General features: G+C 46.3%; 1 protein-coding gene across 1 annotated transcript; it reads left to right on the forward strand.

Moving 5' to 3' along the window:
* The first annotated feature begins 643 nt into the window (after positions 1–643).
* LOC123092101 (arabinosyltransferase XEG113) lies at positions 644–23007 on the forward strand. The gene is made up of 10 exons (XM_044513782.1): positions 644–1471; positions 2353–2609; positions 2776–2911; positions 12596–12690; positions 12795–12848; positions 13004–13117; positions 20187–20285; positions 20376–20495; positions 22234–22320; positions 22409–23007. The coding sequence occupies exons 1-10, from the start codon at positions 754–756 to the stop codon at positions 22577–22579; spliced, it is 1851 nt and encodes a 616-aa protein (XP_044369717.1). The 5' UTR covers positions 644–753; the 3' UTR covers positions 22580–23007.
* The last annotated feature ends 1422 nt before the right edge of the window (positions 23008–24429 follow it).

Genomic DNA, 24429 nt, shown 5'->3' on the forward strand with positions numbered 1-24429 from the left:
AGGCGTCCGTGAATCAAGGGAAGCCATCTGAGGTGGCGAGGAGTTCATCATCTAGCCTTTCTTCTGTGCCTGACGACGTAAGCGTCTGTAATCTTGATGCAGTTCGTGAATGAACACCGGAGTACTTAGGAGCCAAATTTTGCAGGGGATCGATGCTGGAGATGTTGATGTAGTGAGCGTGCGGTGGTTTTAGAAGGCCGAGGCCCGCTGGTCTAAGCAGAGTGCAAGACGAGTCGTGTACTGTAGGGAGGATTGGTAGCTCCAACGGCTAGACGCTAGATGCCATAAATTTGCTGGGTGACGGCGTTAGTCCACAATCTACGGTGAGACGAACTGTATCGTCTACTTCCATCCGAGCCGGCGTGTGCGTGACTGACAGGGTAACGTCTGCTGCGGGTCAGATGTGGGCCACCGGTCAGAATAAAAAAACAAATACGCAACTTATACCTGGGCCTATACTAGCAGCGGTGGACATCTCGAGGGAAGCAAGGGCATAGATACCGGGCGTACCTGTGCTCGAGATCACATTAACACTTTCGGTATTTTGTCCAACTATCAATTAAAGATGTGCTATTTACTCCAATGAAAAAAAAGGTGTGGTACAGGAGCAAAGTGCCAGGAAAGCTGTAGCATTTTCTCCCCTCCGCGGCTGCCCCACGCGATAGATATGACTGGAGCACCCGTCCCCACCGCCAGTTGACCCCCTCTGCTCCGGCGACACCGATCCCCCGCCCTCCTCTCCCGGGCGGCGAAATGGCGCCGTGTTGCCCTGCCGAATCTACCAAGCCGGCCTTCATCGGGATCTTCGGCGCCATCGTCGGCGGATTCGCCGTCTCCGCTGTTTTCTTCCTCCTTTCTTTCTCCTCTATCACCGCCCCCGCGCTCCCCTTCCCGGTCGTCACCGCCACCACCACCAACCTCTCTGCTCTCTCCACCCCCGCCCAGCCGGAGACCATGTACAACCGCCCTATCTGGAAATCCCCGGCTCGGGGGTCGCGGATGCCTTCGCCGCGCGCGTTCCGCCTCACCCGCGACATGGTGCGCGCCCGCGCCCGCGATGGGGTCATCGTCGTCACCTTTGGCAACTACGCCTTCATGGACTTTATCCTCACCTGGGTGCGCCACCTCACAGGCCTCGGGGTAGACAATCTCCTTGTCGGCGCCATGGACACCAAGTTACTCCGGCAACTCTACCTCACGGGCGTGCCCGTCTTCGACATGGGCAGCAGGATGGTCACGGAGGACGTTGGCTGGGGGTCCCCCACCTTCCACAAGATGGGCAGGGAGAAGGTGCTGCTCATCAACGAGCTCCTGCCCTTCGGGTACGAACTGCTCATGTGCGACACGGACATGGTGTGGCTCAAGAACCCGTTGCCATATCTCGCCCGCTACCCCAGTGCGGATCTGCTCACCTCCAGCGACCAGGTCATACCCACAGTCACCGACGACAGCCTGGAGAACTGGAGGGAAGGTAATCTACCCGCACACTGACATGTTGCAGTTACATTTTAGCTTCTAACTCTTTCCTAGCTAAAACTGTTTTCTGTCCCAGACTTAGGCTGCTGTAATAATGGTGATGTGGACCTGTTTTATCAGGCTTCTTTTCTATGAAAATGGAGCCGGGGAGCTCTCCCTGTTATTCTAAAAAACAGGTTGCAATTACATTTAAGAATGAATGTCATGAAGAGACATGGTTTTTTATTTTCATCCGATGATAAGCTAATAGCGATCTGTCAAAGATGTTGTATCCCACCCGCTAGTACTATCAAAACTGAGCATCAGTGAGAAGTGTCTCCTTGCGCTTTTCAGACTATTAAATTAAATGCTGTAAAACTATACTCGTTGCCAAATATGTGGGATCTATTATCTCTCTTGTTACCCCTCGCCCTTGAAATTCAAATGAATTTAGTTCAACCACGAAACTAATATTTCAGTGTTTGTAATCCAAACATTTGATTAAACAAGATTTTGTCAGTGAAAGAAAGGAGGAACTCACTTAGCTAGCTTATTGGAAAATGTCAGCGAATACCTTTTCACACTATATTGGTCTAGTTCGTGTAATACCATTGCTGAAGATATTCGTGCCTGCCAACATATATCATCAAATCCTCAGAGAACAAGGACACAAATTACAATAGTACTCTCATTACAGGGTTTCTCATATCATTACGGAAATCTGCTGCGATTCACCTTAATAAGATTACAGTACCTTCTTTTTTTGTTTAGCATCAGTTACCAGCAATTTGTTTCAGTTTGACATGAGGTATCTTAATGTTTCCGAGTTATAAAGAGTTTGACACTCGTAACTTAAGGATATAATTCATTGCTATTTGTCCGTGTCCTTATCCACAGTAACTGGGGCATATAATATTGGTATTTTCCATTGGCGACCCACTGAACCTGCTAAAAGGCTGGCAAAAGATTGGAAAGACCTTGTCATATCTGATGATAAGATATGGGACCAGAATGCTTTTAATGATCTCGTACACAAAGTTTTTGGACAACCTGTTCAAGGAGAAGATGAACTTGTCTACTCATATGATGGAAAATTGAAGCTTGGAGTCCTACCAGCAAGTATATTCTGCAGTGGCCATACCTACTTTGTGCAGGTAGGAGCATTTTTTGTTTGAGGTTGGTGACTAATAATCATTTTTTGTTAGTTTCATTTATGTTATTCCATTCTTGGGTATTACTCTTTTGTGCCACCATTTTGTACTTAGAACTCATAGTGCTATTGATATCTAACTGCTCCGTATACTCTTGTTTAATTGACAGGGCATGCATCAGCAGCTTCGGCTAGAACCATATGCCGTGCACACTACTTTCCAGTATGCAGGTACTGAAGGAAAGCGCCATAGATTAAGGGAGGCAATGCTTTTCTTTGATCAACCATCTTATTATGATTCACCAGGTTTGTTCACTGCCTATCCCACCATAAATATTACAATAGTCGACCTTTGGAAATAAAGTTCAGGCTAGCAGTTCTTGGTGGTGTGTCCTAGTGTTCGTATGCTCTTCTGTATATGTGTCATGTGGGACCAGCACTTGAAGCTCATGAACAAGGAGGGTCTCAAATCTGCCTAGCGAGAGGCATTATCTTTAGTTTGCTTGTATGTCAAGTTAGTTAATTATTTCCATAGATAATGATTGTTTTAATTGGAAAATTAAGTTGAATTTGTATCAGCCGGCCCGACCTTATATATGAAGGGACCTAGGCCTAGTACGTGGGCATCATAGAATCAATAAAGAAGAAAAGATGAGGCTTGCCTCTAGTTATCCCCAAACCCTAACCTCCCTGCGCCTACACCGCACAAGGATCTGCACGGATATGCTCTTGTTCCTAGTTACTAGGCCACGCGCGTGCAGGAAGATGGGATCACTGCTGTCCGTTGTCCGCGATGATGTGGAGGGCATTGTCAGCAGCAAGTTTGCCGGCCTTGTTGACCAAGTTACTGCCTTGTCTACCGACACTCTTGAGCTCAAGACCGATCTCCGCAAGCTGACGGAAGACGTGACCAAATTGTGCCAAACACAAGGTGGGCCGAGCGCGACGAAGGCGAGCGAGCTGCTGACTCGTGATTGCAAGTGGTACAACATTGATGATGATGCTTGGCAAGGTGCTCCCAAATTCCAGAAGCTGAAATTTCGACCTTCGATGGTTTGAAAAATGTGTTCCCATGGCTAACCCGTGTGGACCAATTTTTCAAAGGGCAGGGCACACCTGAGTGGGGTAAGGTGTGGCTGGCCTCATATCAGCTGGCTGGTCACACGACGCTGTGGTACCACAACTGCAAAATCTCCCACAACGCCCTATCCTGCTTTGTGTTCGCTGAACGCGTCACCCACCGTTTTGAACCTAAAATCTGAAACACCCAGCTTGGCACAATCAAGAACCTGCAGCAGTCCGGTACGGCAGATGAGTATGAAGAAAAATTTCTCACCCTCATGTGTAGGTGTGAAGGACACGCTGAGCAGCACAAGGTGGAGTTGTTCGTGGCTGGCCTCCACAATCCCCTCCGGACGGATACACAACACACACACACAACACAAAGCCTTTAGTCCCAAACAAGTTGGGGTAGGCTAGAGGTGAAACCCATAAGATCTCACAACCAACTCATGGTTCTGACACATGGATAATAAGCTTCCACGCACCCCTGTCTATGGCTAGTTCTCTGGTGATACTCCAGTCCTTCATATCCCTCTTTATGGACTCCTCCCATGTCAAGTTTGGTCTACCCCGACCTCTCGACATTATCGGCACGCTTTAGCGGTCCGCTATGCACTGGCGCTTCTGGGGGCCTGCGCTGAATATGCCCATACCATCTTAGACGATGTTGGACAAGCTTCTCTTCAATTGGTGCTACCCCAACTCTATCTCGTATATCATCATTCCGGACTCGGTCCTTCCTTGTGTGGCCACACATCCATCTCAACATGCGCATCTCCGCCACACCTAACTATTGAACATGTCGCTGTTTAGTCAGCCAACACTCAGCGCCATACAACATTAGGGTCGAACTGTCGTGCTACAGAACTTACCTTTTAGCTTTTGTGGCACTCTCTTGTCACAAAGAATGCCAGAAGCTTGGCGCCACTTCATCCATCCGACTTCGATTCAATGATTCACATCTTCATCGATATCCCCATCCTTCTGCAGCATAGACCCCAATTATCTAAAGGTGTCCTTCTGAGGCACCACCTGCCATCAAGGCTAACCTCCTCGTGCCTAGTAGTACTGAAACCACACCTCATGTACTCGGTTTTAGTTCTACAAGTCTAAAACCTTTGGATTCCAAGGTTTGTCTCCATAGCTCTATTGACCCCCGTCCGACTATCATCGACTAGCACCACATCATCCGCAAAGAGCATACACCATGGGGTATCTCCTTGTATATCCCTTGTGACCTCATCCATCACCAGAGCGAAAAGATAAGGGCTCAAAGTTGATCCCTGGTGCAGTCCTATTTTAATCGGGAAGTCATCAGTGTCGCCATCATTTGTCCGAACACTTGTCACAACATTATCGTACATGTCCTTGATGAGGGTAATGTACTTTGCTGGAACTTTGTGTTTCTCCAAGGCCCACCGCATGACATTTCGCGGTATCTTATCGTAGGTCATCTCTAAGTCAATGAATACCATATGCATGTCCTTCTTTTCCTCCCTGATTCTCTCCATGAGTTGTCGTATCAAGAAAATGGCTTCCATTGTCGACCTCCCAGGCATGAAACCAAACTGATTTTTGGTCACGCATGTCATACTTCTTAAGCGGTGCTCAATGACTCTCTCCCATTGCTTCATTGTATGGCTCATCAGCTTAATTCCACGGTAATTAGTATAATTCTGAACATCCCCTTTGTTCTTGAAGATTGGTACTAATATACTCCGTCTCCATTCTTTTGGCATCTTGTTTGCCCGAAAAATGAGGCTGAAAAGCTTAGTTAGCCATACTATGGCTATGTCTTCGAGGCCTCTCCACACCTCAATGGGGATACAATCAGGGCCCATCGCCTTGCCTCCTTTCATCCTTTTTAAAGCCTCCGTGACTTCTGACTCCTGGATTCGCCACACAAAACGCATGCTAGTATCATCAAAGGAGTCGCCCAGTTCAATTGTAGAGCTCTCATTCTCCCCATTGAACAACTTGTCGAAGTACTCCCGCCATCTATGCTTAATCTCCTCGTCCTTCACCAGGAGTCGGTCTGCTCTGTCCTTGATGCATTTGACTTGGTCAACATCCCTCGTCTTCCTCTCTCGGATCTTGGCCATCTTATAGATGTCCCTTTCGCCTTCCTTCGCGTCTAACCGCTGGTAGAGGTCCTCATATGCTCGACCCCTTGGTTCACTCACAGCTTGCTTTGCGGCCTTCTTTGCATCTTGCTGAAATACCCGGCCACCTTGGATGATGCCATGGACTAAGCGCACACTTATGATGAACGGGAGAGCCCAGAGGAAGGCCCTACGAACGAACATCTGGCTAAAATTCCCGGCCACCTTGGAGGATGCCATGGACTGAGAGAGGTATGCAGGCAAGGCCCGTGGGCACGGATGCCCATAGAGCTGATCTTCTCCTCCAACTGCCGAGCACCGTCTTTCGTGCGTTCTTGCTTCTCTTAATGGACTTGGTGTTCCTTCCTCACTCCTTCGTGATGTTCGTTAATGTACCTAATGACACATAGGGTCTCTTTGTGAGGCAGTAGACAAGTCTCATCTAAATGCATATGGAGCTCGAAGAGTTCACCTCGCTTTTAATGGCACGTGCGTGAGCTCTTGTCAAAGGTCCACTTGAAGGTGCAGGTGTTGGTGTAGGATCCATGGCGATGTCCATGGGGTGCTTCGCACCATCTCCCCCCTCCTCTTGTGGAAGACCCACTCGGATAAAAAATGACATCACCATGGTAAGGGACTAAGTCGGTGACGTTGAACATGTCACTCACGGAGTACTTATCAATCTTATGGGCGTTGTTGTTTATCCTTTCTAGTACCTTGAAGGGCCATCGGCTCAGGGTAGAAGCTTGGACTTGCGTTGTTTCGGGAAATGGTCCTTTCGAAGTATCTCTGGGGTTGAACACCATGGGCTTCTTGTTGGTGTTGATCTTGGATGTATGCTTTTGCACTTGATGCTCGATGGTGTGCCTTATGTCTTCATGCATCTTCTTCATGAAGATTGCCCGAGCACTCGCGTCCATATTGGTGCGCTCTTGTAGTGGAAACGGATGTCCAATGGCGACAAAGGATTTAAGCCATAAACAACCTCAAAAGGGGACTTCATCATCGTCGAGTGTCTTGTGCGGCTGTAGGCGAACTCGGTGATGGGCAAACACTCTTCCCACTCCTTGATGTTCTTGATGAGTACTGAAAGTAGGGTAGATAGCGTGCGGTTGACGGCCGCCATTTGGCCATCGGTTTGAGGATAATATGCCGAAGAGAACAAGAGCTTGATTCCTAACTTGGTGTAGAGGGTCTCTTCCAAAAGTAACTCCAGAACTTGACGTCGCAGTCGGAGAAGATTGTCTTTGGCACTCCATGTGTATGCAAGATGTCTCCGTTCTTGAGGTGTTGAACTTGCCATTGTAGTTCTTTGGTCTCCTCGGGGTTCGGTAGGGGTGTGCCGGGGATTAGGTCAATGCGGTGTTCCCTTGTAGAGGAGGTAGTCTCGGTGGTGCTGAAAGGGAAACACATCCTCGAATTCCCACAAAACATTTGACAAAGCGCTAGGAAGATGTTGTGAGTTGTTAGTCATAATGACCTCATATTTGTACAGGAGTACAAAGTGAAGAAGATGTGATGGGCGCTCAGTCACTTCCCTCATCTTTGTTGGTGGCTCAGAGAACTACATCTTTTTGACACTCATCATGGAGGTACCCATTTTTGGCTCTTCTTTATGATGGCTTGAAGATTGGTGTCTGTCGGTTGTGACTAGACTTGGGGTCATAGGTCGAAGCACATACTCCTTGCCCTTCCACTTGAAACTATAATGGTTTGTGCGTCCATTATGAATTACTCAGTGGTCATGTTGCCATGGACGTCCCAATAGAAGATGAAATACGGACATGGGAACTACATCACATTTCAATGTGTCTTCATAGGTGCCGATCTTGAAAGATACTTTCACGCTGTGCTCCACTTGTATGGTGTCGAAGTCGCTCAACCATTGAACCTTGTATAGGGCGCGGGTGCTTCTTCTTGATAAGATGCAATTTGGAACAAAGCTCTTCACTAGCCAAATAAAGGCAACTTCCTCTATCGGTTATGACTTTGATTGATCTTCCTTATATGCCCGCTTTGGTATGGAAGATATGGCATTGTTGGTCATCTTAGTTTGTTGAAGTGTCAAAATCTTTGAGACAACAAGAGCCGGGCTCGAATCATTGTCACAAATGACTTGACCATCTTCCGCATCATTTATTTGGCGGTGCATAGCCACATGATCCAGTGCTTCTAATTCATCTTTGCTTATAGTCATACCTGCCATCCGTGTTGAGGATCATTGTTCTTGTAGGACACTCGAATGTTTTGTGGCGACTTCGAGTAAGAGCCTCACATGTGAAGCATTATATGCAACTTGTTTTGTCAGTGGAGTCTGTTGGAATAATTGTAGTTCATGAAGCGCGGGGCTTGAAGGAGCTTGCTGTAGTAGGTGGACGACTTGAGTTAGTCGCCGGTGGCCTTGAATTTGGCGTCACACTACTAGTGGGTGTAGCTCGAGTGTATGGTGCCGCACTTGGAGAAGCTTGAGTATTGTTGGCACCAAAGTTTCTTCAAGGATAGGCGGAGAACTTGGAGTACTTGATATCATCTTGCACTTGTTGTTTTGCCTTTGATGCTTGATGTACGATCTCGAGAAGGTTGGAGTATGGTTAAAAGTCCACAATCTTCTTTATTAGATAGTTGAGACCATTGAGGAATCTTGCCATAGTTTGCTCCTCGTCTTCCTTCACATTGGCTCGTATCATTGCAATCTCCATTTCCTTGTAGTATTCTTCTACGGACTTTATGCGTTGCTTGAGATCTTGCAACTTCTTGTAGAGATCCCGCGTGTAATGTGTAGGCACAAATCTTGCTCTCAGTAACTTGCTTCATGGCATCCCAAGTGGTGATAGGAGGTTCGCCTTGTTCTTGTCATCGTTCAGTGACTTGCTCCCACCGAATGAGGACATACTCATCAAACTCAAGCGAAGCCATATCTATCTTCTTCGCTTCGTCAAAGTTGTGGAGGCGAAAGATTTTGTCCACTTCAAGTGCCCATGAGAGGTGCCTCCGGGGAACTTTGGCATATTGAACTTGAGCTTGCCAAATCGTTCTCCACCTTCTTGATTGTTGTGAGGTTGGCGTTGCTCTTGACGCGGAGGAGGTCGAAAGTCTTCACGCTCCTCATGATGTGCTTGACGTGGGAAACGAGGTGCGTTCGCTATACGCCTCATTTCATGGCGTTACTTGATGCGAGCCTCTTCATCTTGGTGCTCTTCGCGTGCTCTCCGGTTGCGCTCTTGGAGGTTGTAGGTAGCGTCACGGGGAGCTTGGTGCGCTAGATTAGCTTGCTCCACATGACATTCTTCTTGCCGGTGTGCCTGACGTTCTTCATCTTGACGAAGACGGCTTTCTTGTTGTCGACGTCTTTCATCATCTTCACGCGATTGGCGATTGAAGGCATCTTGATGCTCTTGCTCTTCGCAACAACGTCGGTCATGCTCAAGAATGTACCCTTGTAACCCATTGCCATGGAAATGATTTGGAGCTTGAGGGTCTTCACGGTCGTCACGTAGATGATGACGGTGTCGTGGTGTACTTGCGCTGGATGGTAGCTCAGATGAATGTTGACTTGAACTCCTTGACGATGAAGATGAGGAAGACTTGAAATGTTCATCTTGGCATCGAAGACTACGAATGCACTCATGCAAGACTGCATTGGCGTTATTCATTGCTCGTTGAAGTCCGACGTTGTGTGACTTGGTGACGAGTTGATTGGTGTCTTCGTGGTCATCAAAGACTGGAGTAAGTAGGGATTGAAAAGAACAATACTAAAGTTACCTCTTCCCGAAGTTAAGAATGGATTAAGTGATCTCTCACTATGGAATGCGAAGAGAGTGCAATTGGTACCGAATCTTGTCAATCTCACACCTACACAACAAGGCTTGTAGAGTAGTTTGGTGAGGATTAGTGGCACAAAATCATGCAAATTGAGGTCCAAGGTATTGTAGAAGTTGAAATCAATTCAAAGGACTCAAAATGCCAAGCAATAGATCATAAATGTATAGGAGATGAGCAATAGGAACGTACACAGTGGGATAATGGGGCTTGTGCAACAAGAAATGGGCATATAAAATTGGGCCTAGCGTAGACTAGCTCTTGCTGCACAAACACAAGGAGAGACGCTGGCTTGATTGCTCTCATGGTCTAGATTTGCACTTGTGCACCGTCCTACAAGAACACTGCAACATTTTTCTATACCACTTCTCCGTGCCAATGGGTTAAAAGCTTGCCAATGGGTTAAAAGCTTTCTTTTGTATCTTCCTTTGGTCTCTCTCTCTCTCTCTCTCTCTCTCTCTCTCTCTCTCTTTGATATTTTGTCCTTTACCACTTTCCTTGATGCTCAAGCAAATATGCGAGACTAATATTTAAGATATGCACGGAGTAACTTAGAACATAGAAGATGATGTACTATCACTATGGTGCACAAGTCACGAGGCCCGACAATTCTCAAATAGCTAGTCTCAAATAGGTAGTTATCACTAGAATGGTGGGCTATCAAGTTCAATGGCATGGGAAGATAGTGGTTAACAGAATGTATACCTTCGTCGAGGTCGAAGGGTAACTGTCCTTGCTTCCAGTGTTCGTGTTAAAAGGATGGAAATGGTCGATGTAGTGGTACACGGTTTCGGTTTCCAGTATGTTGGCGAAGATGCCGCTGCACCAATGGCAAATATGCCACACAGAAGGTGAAGGCGCCGACTCTTTAGGGGGCCGTGCGCACGGGGTCTCCAGGGCTCATGTGCATGGGGGGGGGGGGATGGTGGTCGTGCGCACGGTACAAGGCCGTCGGCATGGGCGCTCGGTGGCTGTACAAATTCAAGATTGAAAGAAATTTTTTCGGCCAAAGCAACACAAAGGAGGCCAGATCCACTTGCCAAATACCAAATCCATGGATTGATATCAACAAAAACTCACAAGGAATAACAAATTGCAAGAAATTGGTATGGCTATTCTTTGTGTGGAATTTTTGAATTTAGGTAAGAACAAACAAAATTAGGCTAGAAAGGTGAAAGGGCTAACCCTAACAAATGAGAGAGGTACGAAATGTATAGGTGGCTGGAGGTAAGGGATGAGCTAGGGGGTACAAGGGGCATTTCTCATCTTTGCACGCAGGCAAGGCCCGTGCGCACGGTGTAAAGGGGCCGTGCGCACGGGGGTTTTGTGGGCACGATACAAGCCCCGTGCAATACCCAAAAAAACGTTCGGGGTGTCCAATAGCTGTAGCGGTGGCCCGTGCGCACGGTGTCCAGGACCCTGCGGGTACGGGTGTCCAAAGAGTTTCTGGATGCCCCGTGCACATGGGTGCACATGGGGTCTGGGGCCTCGTGGGCACGGGGTGTCCAGAGAGCTGATCTTCTCCTCCAGCTGCTGGGCACTGTCTTCCGTGCGTTCTTCTTGCTCCTCTTCATGGACTTGGTGTTCCTTCCTCGCTTCTTCGTGATGTTCATTAATTTACCTAATGCCACATAGGGTCTCTTTGTGAGGTACTGCCTCTGTCCCATAACATAAGATCGTTTTTCAAGCTAACAAAAAACCCATAATATAAGATCGTTTTTCAAGCTAACAAAAAAGATCTTATATTGTGGGACGGAGGGAGTAGTAGCCTAGTCTCATCTAAATGTATATGGATCTCTAAGAGGAGTGAGTTCACTTTGCTTTCAGTGGCATGTGTGCGAGCCCTTGTCAAACGTCCACTTGCAACCTGGCCCTGGCTCGGTCATTGTCCGTCCATATCGCTACCCCACCATCCAAAGGTATGAGATTGAGTGCCAGTGCGCGGAGATGTTTGAGTCCTTGACTGATCTGCCATAGCCACTCTGAGTTCTCGTCCATGCTCTTGGTATGGAAGCCCGACAAGTTGTGCCGTTTCTGCGAGGACTACTGTGCCAAGTTCTTCACCAAGCTTGACCTTTGCTCAGGCTATCACTAAGTCCGCATGCATCTCGATGATGTCCGCGATTTCACACACATGAACGCTTGTTTGAGTTCCTCGTCATGCTTTTGGCTTGATGAACGCATCGTTGACATTCCAAGCTCTCACAAACGAAGTGCTGTGGCCTTCTTACGCCACTTCGTGCTTGTCTTTGTCAATGATATTTTGATATTTAGTCCATCTTGGGCTGATCATTTTCGACATGTTCGCAGTGTTGCAACTTCTACAGCAGCACAAACTCTTGCTCAAATAGTCCAAGTGCACATACGGTGCAACATCTGTTGCATACCTGTGCCACGTCATGTCAGCCGCCAATGTTGCGATGGACTGTAGCAAGGGCAAGCGGTGGACTGGCCAATACCCAAGCCGGTGCGGGCACTTCTTGGCTTCCTTGGCTTCTCGGGGTACCACAGGATATTCATCCAAAACTTGGGCACCACCGCGACACCCCTCAGAAAGCTCCTCAAGGAGGGTTACTGCTGGTCCATGAAGGCCGACACTGCCTTTTAAGCCCTCAAGATGACGTTGTGTACAACATAATTTTGCACATGCCAGACTTCAGCCGTGACTTCATTGTTGACGTTGACTAGTCGGCCTCCTGTTCGGGCGATGCTGCACCAAGGTGATATGCACCGTGGCTTTCTACAACCGGCATATAAGGTCTTTATTTGCATATTTACCACACCTGTACGGGTATATATATATCATCCTATGGCCTCGTGGAAATACAAGTTGCTATTTCCCTGACAATTATCATTCATAGATCACGATTCAGTCCTCAAACATCACTTTCGCTTTTATTAATATTGTTAGGTTCATTGGATGGTGCATTTCCCACTGCATAGATAATATATTTTTACCTCATTCCAATTTTATCATGCCCATATATTATGTGGTCTCATGTTGCAGGAGGTTTCCTATCATTTAGGCCTAATATTCCCAAACGAATGCTGTTAGATGGTGCCCATACCATTGAATCTCATTTTGCGTTGGTCAATTACCAGGTATCTTCTGCCATATCTATATTTCACCAATTCTATGGGTGCACTTCTATTGGTAAAAGTTGTCTGTTTACTATCTGAGGAGTCACTTGCTTGAAACTCTTCAGATGAAGCAAATAAGAACGGCGTTGGCTATGGCTTCCTTGTTAAAGCGGACCCTGGTCAGTGAAGTTTCCTTTTGATGCTACTCAGGTTTGATTGAACAAAACCGAATAGTTCAGGGCTTACAGTGTGACCTTTTATAGCATTATCTTGTTTGTTGAGCTTTGTGCAAGCATGTGAATCATCCTTTTCTGACCACTTTTGGTACTTTTAGGTAATGCCTCCATTATGGTGCAGGCTTGATAGGATGTGGTTTGGGCATCCTGGAGTTATGGAAGGCACAATGACTAGACAACCTTTTCTCTGTCCAATGGATCATGTATTTGAGGTAATTACTCGAGGAACAAAAATCGTTTCTCATGATTTTTTTATACTTGTATGAATTCTGTCAGGAAGGTACCTATTGCCCTTTATCATTTTGTATGCTATATTTAACTACCCTTACGTAACTAGTTGCTGTAAGAGTTACAGTTTCAGACAGCTAGTCACAAATAGGTTCATCTGTTGGTCAACTGAACTGAGTAATTAAAAGAGTAAAAAATATATAGTTTTAAGTGAAATTGTATCATGTGATGACATGACAGTTCGGTATAGATGACGTAGAAGGTTGCTCAAAAGTATTTGCCCAAAAGCAAAAGGATAGTTCTACAATCATGTCTTCTGGATTTGGAGAACTTGATTTTAGGAATGCCTTCTTTTGTGATCTGGTGAACTACTCATATATGGCTGCCTCTGGCGGTCAAATGACCTGGATTATCCTTCACACTTTGCCGCAAACAAATTTGTATGACTATCAGGCAAGAATATAACAGCTTTCACGGTAGCTGCTCAGTTGGTTTCTACTTTTCATTTTACAAATACTCCCGCTGTAAAGAAATATAAGAGCGGTTAGATCACTAAAGTAGTGATCTAAACGCTCTTATATTTCTTTACGGAGGGAGTACATAAGTTTGTGTCTTCACACTACAGAATTTCGCACCATTTTTTGTTGAACCCAATCCGAAGATACTATTTTAATCTTTCAATCAGTCATCATCGAGGGTCTATCATTGTAAAAAGCCTTTGAATATTATGCCTACAAATGTGGAAGTGCAACATATTCTTTGGAGGCATGCTAAATATTGTTGAACAGAGAAAGTGTTGATAGAACATAGTGCTTTCAACCAAACCAGTTGACAATAGAGTGAAATAAAGTTGGTTGTACTTCACATGATAAATAGGGCAAACAAGTGCAGTGAGCACTACAGGATGTCTATAAAGTGGTTTGTAACAGTTGATATATCTGGGGACATGTCTCTTCAGTTTGAACTTTGGAGAAGAAATATACTCATATGCTAGCTTTGCTTGTGAGTTGAATTAGAGCAACTCTATCAGATTCCCTAAATTCAGAGCCTTTACAACCAAGCACCCTTTAAGTTCTTATTAAGGTTGCCGTGCAATCGCGCAAACTCAGATACCCTAAAAAAAAGCCTTTATATTGCTTCTGCCATGCCGGATCCATTTGTCACCGGGCTTGGCTTTTCCCCACTTGTAACCTCCGTTCCACCATTGAATCTGCACATCGTAAACTCCTGCACATGGGCCTGCAGGCATCCCCTCTGGGTGAGCAGCTCCTTGAGCGCGGTGGTGAAGGCTGACCAAATCCCGGCCTGCACGAGCTCCTCGACACTCTCAGCATCGCAGCCCAAGCGCGTCAGGTACTAGTCAAAGGAGGACTTGCCGTGTCATGGCAGATTGAATGGCCAGGATAAAAAGGAAATCCAATGGCAGAAGATCTACGGCTGTCAACATTTATTCATTTCCGTCCTTGTTATTATTTCTCTATTCAAGTTACTCTCTTTAACCTCAGGCTATATAAGGTGTGGTAACTAGAGGAGATGTATCGATCAACTATTCAGCCAAATATTGGTTATTATCAATACAACAATACCTTTACATACATACACCATATACACAAGTTCCTCACTGTTCTTGGTGATTTTCATACTTTTCCCCAATTTCTTGTTCTTGATCCACCTCGATTCCATGTCGATCTGTAGCGGGATCTGACAAATGGTATTCAGAGCCTCTCCTTCCTTGGTATTGGCTTGATTTGGGTGAGATCTGGTTAGGGTTTGTGTTGGCGCTGTAAAATCCCCAATCTCACCCTCCCAAATCAAGCGTTTGTGCGATGGATTTTCCCTATGGCGTTCCAGGCCACGGGGATCGATTCTCGTCTCTTGCTGGATGTTCCTTGGATCGTGAGACGACGATGATACTCGAACATCAATGGAAGCGGGCGGAAGGTCAATTACGGAGGAGGAAGGCTGAGCAGTGGCTTGATTCCTTGCTTGCTCCGACCTCCGCCCCACCGCAGCTGCTCCACCCTGCTCGTCCACCATGACGCCCTCAGCGCCCCCATCGTCTTCTCACTTCACCAAACTAAATGAGATGTTCGACGCTATGGGCAAGGTCCAGAATGCAGTCACTGATTTGGGACTGCAGCTAAGTGCGCTGTCACAAGTTCTGCGTGCTCGAGCAGCCACCACTGTCACCACCACCTCTATTGCAACCCTCACCACCACCGTTCCCACCCCCAAAGCTGCAAGTGTCATCGGCGCACCCCTGAGCAGCCTTCGTTCAGTGATTGACATACCCAGGGCAGTGTCTCCTTCATATGCGCAAGCCTTGACACAGCTGCCCACCAACTGTTCGACCGAGTGTCCAAGCCATACCGTGATTCAGATCGAACCTCCAAAGGTCATGTCCACCGCTCCTGTTACAACGGCCACCATGGCAGCAATGACGCCTACCCACTGTTCGACTGAATTCCGGAGCAGCGCTACACATCCGATACAAGCAAAGTCAGCAACTAAAATCATGGAGTCATCACTGCCAACAACTTTGGTCATGCCTGTCACCTCTGCGCACTTGGATGCCCATGAATCCATCTGCATTCCCAGGTCAGCGGCGCTCAACGCCATCGTCACTGTCGTCCCAATACAGTCCATGGTGACAAGTGCCATCGTTGAAGAATGGATCGACAAGGACAGTCCGGAGAGGAACATGTCTTTTGTGGCGCCACTATCACGATTTTCTATCAGCCCTGTGTGTCAGGTGCTTGTCGTCGGTTTCCTTCCTGTAGAGATACGACCACCATGGCCACCACCTCTGGTTTGCAGCAGCACACTGATCACTCAAAAGGATTGGTGTACCAAAGAGAAGGGGATACCACAGCCGGATGTTTCACCACCGCCTTCGGCTGTCGGTTGTTTGTACCCAAGGGTCAACACCTGCACAAGATCTGTGAGCAGCCATTTGAGAGCTAGCTATCTAGTTCAGAAGATATTCAATGCAAATCTTATATTGCCATGGAACCCCGGCATACAGTCCGTAGCTGAGCCACATCATGTACGAGTAATGGACGATGCTGTTATATTAGCTTTTGCATATTCTGTTGAGCAGCTCCACCTCAAGCGGTTCGTTTTTACTGAAATATCACTGCCATGTTACTGGTCATTCCCTACCGTATTACGACTTGTATGAAACATGGTCGACCCTGATTACCGTTGGCGTGTGTTCCAACATGATCTTACTACACAGTGGAATATGCAGAGTTGGAAGAAAAAAATGGACTGAATAATGTTACAGCAGCAACAACTGATGAGTGTGTTCTTCCTTTAAAACAGTCCCAGTTTTGTGCCTTTGAATTTTGGGAAGAGCAGCCTAAAAGTGCAGCTACTGCAGAAAACGATGCAAACAACCCAACAGGGGTCGGTGATCTATATATTGAAGGTGCTTTCACTCTCTGGGGCAAAATGTTGTTCAGTAATTCTTTGATGCAGAATGAATACTGGAAACTGGAACATCAACCGTTAATTGGTCCCGAGAAGGAATTGTTTTCTACTGGTAAAGTGTCTTGGTGCCATGTCAATTTTCCAAACTGGCGTAACCAACTCAGCAAGGAAAAAGAAGAGATAGTAATCAGAGGTATTGTTGATCTTTGTCTTTCGGGTGCTAGTGCTATAGTTGACCGTGAGAATCAGATGTACAACAAAGAGAAAAGTACAAGTCCACACTGGAAATCCAAAGAAACACCTCTTGATTTCTATTTCTATGATCAAAGTGAAACGAATAATGAATTCTTGTTGCTGTCATATACTGCACCTCAGTTCAAGCTGTTTTTGCCATGGGATCCCGGAGAACATGACCAATCAGTGCAATTTTCTGCCATGATACTTGTTGGAACTGTGGGACAGATTATTTCAGAACTTATCAACAATAGTGTTTATGCTATAAATTGCTTCAGCCTTATCCAGTTAACGGAATTTCCTTGGAACCCTGGCATTTTAGTCTGGTATGAGGATACTGAAGAGACGATTCCCATATCTTTCATAGACCTGTTGGGCATCACTTTCTCATACCAAGATTATCTATCTCATGAAGATCTCTTTCATCTGAAGCAACGAGTGTTTCCTAAATGTCCTTCTGATCAAATCTCAATGGAGACATTAACCATGATACGGATAATGGTTGCTGCTACAAGGTATAGCACCAGGGATAGTAAGTCTAGTACCAGTGTGGTTTTCAGCTTGCAACCACCATGGCTTCCACCCTTGTTTGTGAGCATTTACAGAGCGCAGACTATACCACTTCTGATTATTCTCAGCATGGGCGATACTATCATGACCATCAGTCAAGCACCGCAGCAATCAAACTTTTTTTGCTCAGAAAGTTGTTGCATTTGTGCTATTTGAGCAAGATAAAGTTTTCTTTGAAAACCTTTGGGAATGGAACTTTAGTGGCATTATCTCTCAGCAAGTTAAATGGTGTCCATTCATATTCTTATACTCGACGGAACCAACTTTAACATGGGACCCTGGAGTTCTTTGAACCATTCAGGAGTACAACCGAGCAATGAATCTTCTTATCATTAACCTGGCTCTGATACTCGGATGGCCTTACTCTGAAAGGCATGAAAAATCTCATGCATTACATTCATGGGTCAGTGATTGTTTCCCTCCCTGGACATCACTTTTTGGTCACATCATGCAGTATGTGGAGCACAAGAGCAGGGGCAGTTTATTGAGAGAACTCAAGTACATTTTTGTTACTGCTACAAGTCCAGGCAAGGAGGATTATAACCCTGCAGGCTATGGTATCTTCTTAGAAACAAACCCTGCATTTTCAACCTTGCCGCTACTTGTATCACATATCTGGGTGTACAAGCAATTTGACCCAGGAGATCCACCATTGGCATTGTTGTTCATGTCAACATGGTGATGCAATCCGGGGAATGCTATGCTACAGTGCAACAAAGGAAGTGTCAGAAGCTCAAACATCTTGAAATCATATGTTGGACGTCTCCAATCTGCTCTCAACTCACTCGAGGGAACACCACACTTGGGGACAAGTGTGATTTCAAGAGGGATGGAATGTCAGGTACTAGTCAGAGGAGGACTTGCTGTGTCATGGCAGATTGAATGGCCAGGATAAAAAGGAAATTCAATGGCAGCTACGGCTGTCAACGTTTATTCATTTCCGTCCTTGTTATTATTTCTATATTCAAGTTACTCTCTGTAACCTCAGGCTATATAAGGTGTGGTAACTAGAGGAGATGTATCGATCAACTATTCAGCCAAATATTGGTTATTATCAATACAACAATACCTTTACATACATACACCATATACACAAGTTCCTCACTGTTCTTGGTGATTTTCATACTTTTCCCCAATTTCTTGTTCTTGATCCACCTCGATTCCATGTCGATCCGTAGCGGCATCTGACAGCATGCACACCGTGATGTCATGTCCCTCCTTGAGAAGGCTGAGCAAGGGTGATATGATGTCCTTTGATGATGAGCTTCCTACCCCGCCCGTGAAAACCCAGAACAGCCCACCCTGAACTCTGGCATCCATCTACGCCAGCCTCTACACACCGTCTCCGGTCAGCTTCCCCGGGAGGTGCGCTCAGCGGTGTTGTCCCAACTGCGCTCCCCCGGTAGCGCCAATGCGCTCAACACTGTCTACTCCCATCTGGTGCACCTTGTCACCATCCCGCCGATTGGTTCCAGCGTGTACTACTGCCAAAGCCACGTCCCTAGCAACTTCGCCGCCATGCAGCTTGCAGAGCCACCACCACACCGTTGGTTCAGATGTACCACATTGTGTGTAGCGGCAGTGGGGCAAGTGGGTTGCGGAGATCCGGCTCCCTAGAACTGGATGTGCGTGTGGCTCGGCATCTGCCACTTGCTGGAGATGGCCGCCCAGGCCTATGACCGCTCCGCCTACAGTCTCCGAGGCGAGTAGGTGCCCCTCAGCTTCCCTGTCTTCGATGGTGGCGACGCCTGCTGCCCTAACGGCCTTTGCAGGCTCCGGGATGTCAAGATCCAGGCCGCTCGATCCAAGCCATCCGTGTGGCTCGATCCAAGCCATCCGCGTGGCTCGCAAGCACACACGAGGTGGATGTGCGAGCTCTCAAGCACCTCCATGCCGCATCATCTTCGAGAGTGCAGCGACATCTCGGAGACGAGATGGCGCCACGACATCCGGGACGTCTTTGAGGGTAATGAGAATTGGTGGGAGAGGTCTGGAGTCGGGGATGTGTGGGACCCAGGTGCCGGCATACGCACGGACGTTGGGCATCACCACACGGTGTGGTCATGCTGGCCGTGACTAAGCGGAACCCGCAACAAGATTTTTGTCCTGCTCGAAGCCGTCGGCTTTGAGCCTCATTGGGCACTCACATGTGAAGCCCACCGGTTCTTTAATATTGCTGGGAGGTGGGAAAAGGGGGGAGGAGCACGCTCGCAGACGCGAGGGTGGGGGGGGGGGACGCTAGTCTGGCGGTGGAGAATATCGCGGATAGCCATGGGCGGGAGGTGACATTTCCCTCGCGCCAAAATCTGGGAGGATAACGTACCCCCTCCCTCCTTTAAGTATTAAGGCTGGTGGGATTTTTCGAGTGCACCCTAACTTTTGGGGATATAGCCATATAGGGTATCTACTACAGGTTTTTTTTGCCCTCTAACCTTTATATTGGCAGTTTTTTAAGGGTGGGGGAGTCTAGGAAATCTGCTAGAGTTGCTTCTATATGGTACTCCCTCTGTTCCAAATTAACTAAAATTCTAAGATTGTCCAAAGTCAAACTTTTAAAGTTTGACCAAATCTATGAAAAATCTGCTAAGACTACAACATTAAATATTTATACTACAAATCTTTATTTTATAAAGAATCTAATGAAACTAATTTGGTGTTGCAGATGTTAATATAGACTTGGTCAAACTTCAGTAAGTTTAACTTTGGACAAGCCTAGAACTTATATTAATTTGGAACGGAGGGGGTATCTAACTTATTTTTGTACATCAACCATGAAGCAACATTTTCCTACTTCAGCTCAGTGATTTACATGTATAGGTACATGTTATGCTGAAGGACTTGCCTGAGGAGGAATTTGGGCCACGTATTGATTTCAGAGAATATACATTTCTTGAGAATCCATCATTGCCTAAACAGGTAACACTATGCTCTTTGCAGGCATTTCACCTTTATCCTGAAACAAGATGGCTTGTTCCCTAATAGTTTCTGTTTGGAGTATTGATTTAGGTGAAAGAGTCGTTTCTTGAGGTGCGGCTCTGCAATGAGCATAGCACCAGATGCTCCACAGCCAATGGAACCAATAAACACAGAGCCCTTCTATTGCCAAGGAATAGCACCGAACAAATGGTAAATTATGAGGAACCTACTGTTGTGTCTGGTTTCAGTTCAGCGCAACACATCATTCACTTGGTCACACTTGTCACATTGTAAAATGTCCCATATGTTTCCTTTAATCTTGTTTGATTTAGTTGCTCCCAATCAACTCCTTTACGAATCGTTATTTTCCTTTCTAGGAGAGTTATGCATTCTGTATGCATATGCATGGATCAGTCATCTAAAATAATAGGTCCTTAGGAAGATTGATTCTATCCGTCGTGCCTATCTTTGGGCGGGCACCGACAAGGTTTCTGGTGGGAAATGCAAAGTCAATTGGGACCTTGTTTGCAAGCCTAAGAAGCACGGTGGCTTAGGTGTGCTCAACTTGGACAAGTTTGCTAAGGCTCTTAGGCTTCGATGGCTCTGGTTCGAGTGGGAAGAGCCCACAAGACCGTGGATTGGTATGGGTACGCCATGCACTGATGAAGACAGGGACTTTTTTGCAGCTGCCACTTCCGTCACGGTTGGCAATGGGCATGTGGCTAAGTTCTGGAACTCCTCCTGGCTTGATGGCATGCGCCCACGGGACCTAGCGCCTGGCATTTTCGACCTCTCCCGAAGGAAAAACTGCTCGGTCAAACAGGCTTTAACAAACAACACTTGGATCTCTCATATTGACTTCTCCGACGGTCTCACAGTAGACCATGCCCACCAGTTCGTCACACTTTGGGAGAAGATTGACTCGGTCACTCTGGATGAGGACGTGGAGGATTCCATTATTTGGAAGTTCACCAAGGACGGATCGTACTCAGCTTCCTCGGCTTACAAGGCGCAGTTTGAGGGCCTAACTACGTCGGCCATGGTCCTATCGGTGTGGAAGGTGTGGGCTCCCCCGCGGTGCAAATTTTTCGCATGGCTTGTACTTCAAGATAGAATCTGGACATCGGACCGCCTTGCTCGACGTGGGTGGCCCAACTGCGGGCTATGCCCGCTTTGCAAGCAAAGCCCTGAGACGGCAGCCCACTTACTGTTCCAATGTCGCTACACCCTTCGTGTGTGGAACGATATTCTTCGCTGGCTTGGCATGGATCACACTCAGGCTACTACTAGGTCAGCGAGGGGCTCGGTGTGGGAATGGTGGAATGGAAACGTATATCTTCGTTCTGAATCCCCCAAGACGCTCGCCTCACTAATGATGCTTATCTCCTGGGAAATTTGGACGGAGCGCAATGCTAGAGTTTTTCGCAACACGGCCGCACCTACGACGGTCGTCATTAGTAAGATAAAAGAGGAGGTGTCGCTTTGGGCGTTGGCGGGCGCCAAGCATTTGAGTGTTGTAATGCCGCGAGAGTAGATTTTATTTCTTGCCACTTCGTGGCCTGTCTAAACCTTCTTCTTAATCAATGAAATGGCAAATCTTTTGCCTTGTTTCAAAAAAAAAGTCATCTAAAATAATATGAAAACAAGGAAAAAGCTAATATAAAATTGAAGCAAATAAATTAATGCATTTCCTGCTAACTCGGGATTACTGCTATAATTTCAAGGTGTGCTGATATGGGTTTTCTGTTTCACTATCAGTCCATCAGTGAGGAAAGTGGCATACATATTTTTGGAAAGAAGTACATATAAAGGTGTACAGAGATTGATACACCTAACATTCCTGTAGATACAGACTGGGGGTCCTAACATATATAATGAACAAAATCTATTACAGGGTTTAATTAAGAGCTTTATGCTGAAGCCCCCCCACCCCCCTTCTGTTTTGCAGCTTTTGGATGTCTTTTCATCGTATAAGAATGTCAAGATCATACATTTCTCGTCTATGGTTGATGGCTTCAGAGGTTTTGCTGATGCGGTAAGCTGCTGATCATTTACCTCAGTTTTGATTAAATTTCTGGATGGAAGCTTGCACTCTTAAATTTTGTCTAATTACGAAAAACCAGGCTGTGGAGACGCAGTTTCGGAATCGCGTGAAGAGGTATACAGGCATATGGTGTTGTGTCGAGTTCCGTGAAATTGGGCACATATACTATGACATGTACTGGGATGATAAACCAGGTTGGAAGCCACACCCCCCACAGAATAGGGAAGAGGACCATCCACCTTGGGCCTGAATTTTGAGGTCGGACAATAGATCAACCATGAAAAGGGATGACATTCTGTGATGAAGGCAAGATAGGTCCCGCATTACTGCAGGTTCATTTTTAACTCCAGAGCAGGCTGCTCCTATCCGTTGGAAAAAATTGCTTACTTGAGAAAACATTTGACTTCCAGTTTTGTAGGCCTGTTCTGTAGATTAATTCACTACTGTTCAGTCTGCCCCTTGACCTGTACCCCCTCTGTAAACTAATATGAAAGCGTTTAGATCACTTTTTAGTGATCTAAACGCTCTTATATTAGTTTACAGAGGGAGTACTTATCACATATGTCCAGAAAAGTTTTCATGATATAGCGTGAGACAACATTTAAGGTAATGATTTGACTAAAAGCATGGCATCATGTTCATAGCCCTCTCAGGCTCTTCATACTGAAGATAACTACAGTTGGCTGTGTTTCCCCTGTTCTCGTGTTTTGGATGCGCTCTGAGACGTCGATCGTCCATGTAAAGGCACATTGTCCATTTTAAGGCACACGGTTGTAGATAACGTTTCACTTGTTGGGGAACTATCTTCGTCATCCATCATCCATGGAACAGCTGTCCTCCGTTCCCGGTCACTGCTATTTGTCTGATACTTTTGACTAAGTTTGTTTAGCTTTTCAACCACTCTTTGTGTGTAAGAGCATTACTAGTAGAACCCTCAAACCTTCAAATCCTTAAAGCAGTTTTAAGGGTTGAGAAGTGCCACTTTTTGACATTTTTAAGGGTTGAAAAAATAGGGGCAAATACTAGAACCCTCAAACCCAACCCTTAAACTGCTTTAAGGATTGGATTTGAGGGTTCTAGTCTTTGCCTCGACCCCAACCTTTAAATCTATCATTTGACATCTCACAATTTATGACAACAAAAAAACAATCAACTTCCAAACAAACTACCAAATGACAATCATTGATGCATGGTTTAATAGTTTACATCACAAAATCATCATCTTCCTCCTCTCATTGGCACCATCATCAAAAAGTTGCACCTCGGCGCCATCTCCTAGACCACAAGCGGGCTCCATCAAGCATCTCCATGGACACCGGTGGAGTCGTACACACCGCCATCACCACAACTACTCATGGGAGTGTCATCTCGAAAAGTAGAGGACGCAACACCGAACATCCTCTTCCTCTCCGCGATGTCCTCCTTGTAGTCCTTCCACCATTGCAATTGGTCTTGATCCACTCTTCCACCATGAGTTCTTTCCATACCTTTGCCTCTTTGAGCTTGATCATCCTCTTCTCCAACTCGGCCTTGCGCTTTGCTTCTTCACGCTTTGCTTCAACTTGTGCAAGCTTGACCTCTTTCTTCTTCTCGGTGATAAGAAGCTTCGTCTCCAATGTCTTCGTTGTCAATTCTTCTCTTGCCTTCATCATGTGGTCCATCTTCTCCCTTAGGCTTGACACCTCTTCTTCCATCTTCACCCTTAGCTTGCCCTTCTTGGTTCCCTCGGGCTTGCCCAAGTTCCTCTCCTCCTCATCTTCACTATCATCCATCCTTAGCATTGCCGACTTCTTGGGTGCGGTCTCTTGATCCCTCAACTTCCACTTGTCAAAGGTTTAAAGAATTGACCAAACATGCTTAAATGAGAATGCCTTGCCCTTGGAAGCGACCATCTCCATGTACCTCATGCCGGCAATTGTCTCCTATCAACCACACATAAATCACATAAGAACCCACCAATAGCATAGTGCACACACATAATCAAAATAGTGAAGAAATATGTACTCACATAGTCACTCTCCACGGTTCCACTAGGTGATGCATCCCTCACTTGGTCCATGGCAGCACTCCAACGAGCACAAGCGGGCTTGATCAACTCCC

This window comes from Triticum aestivum, chromosome 4B (genome assembly GCF_018294505.1).
Source record: "Triticum aestivum cultivar Chinese Spring chromosome 4B, IWGSC CS RefSeq v2.1, whole genome shotgun sequence".
Classification (NCBI taxonomy): Eukaryota; Viridiplantae; Streptophyta; class Magnoliopsida; order Poales; family Poaceae; genus Triticum; species Triticum aestivum.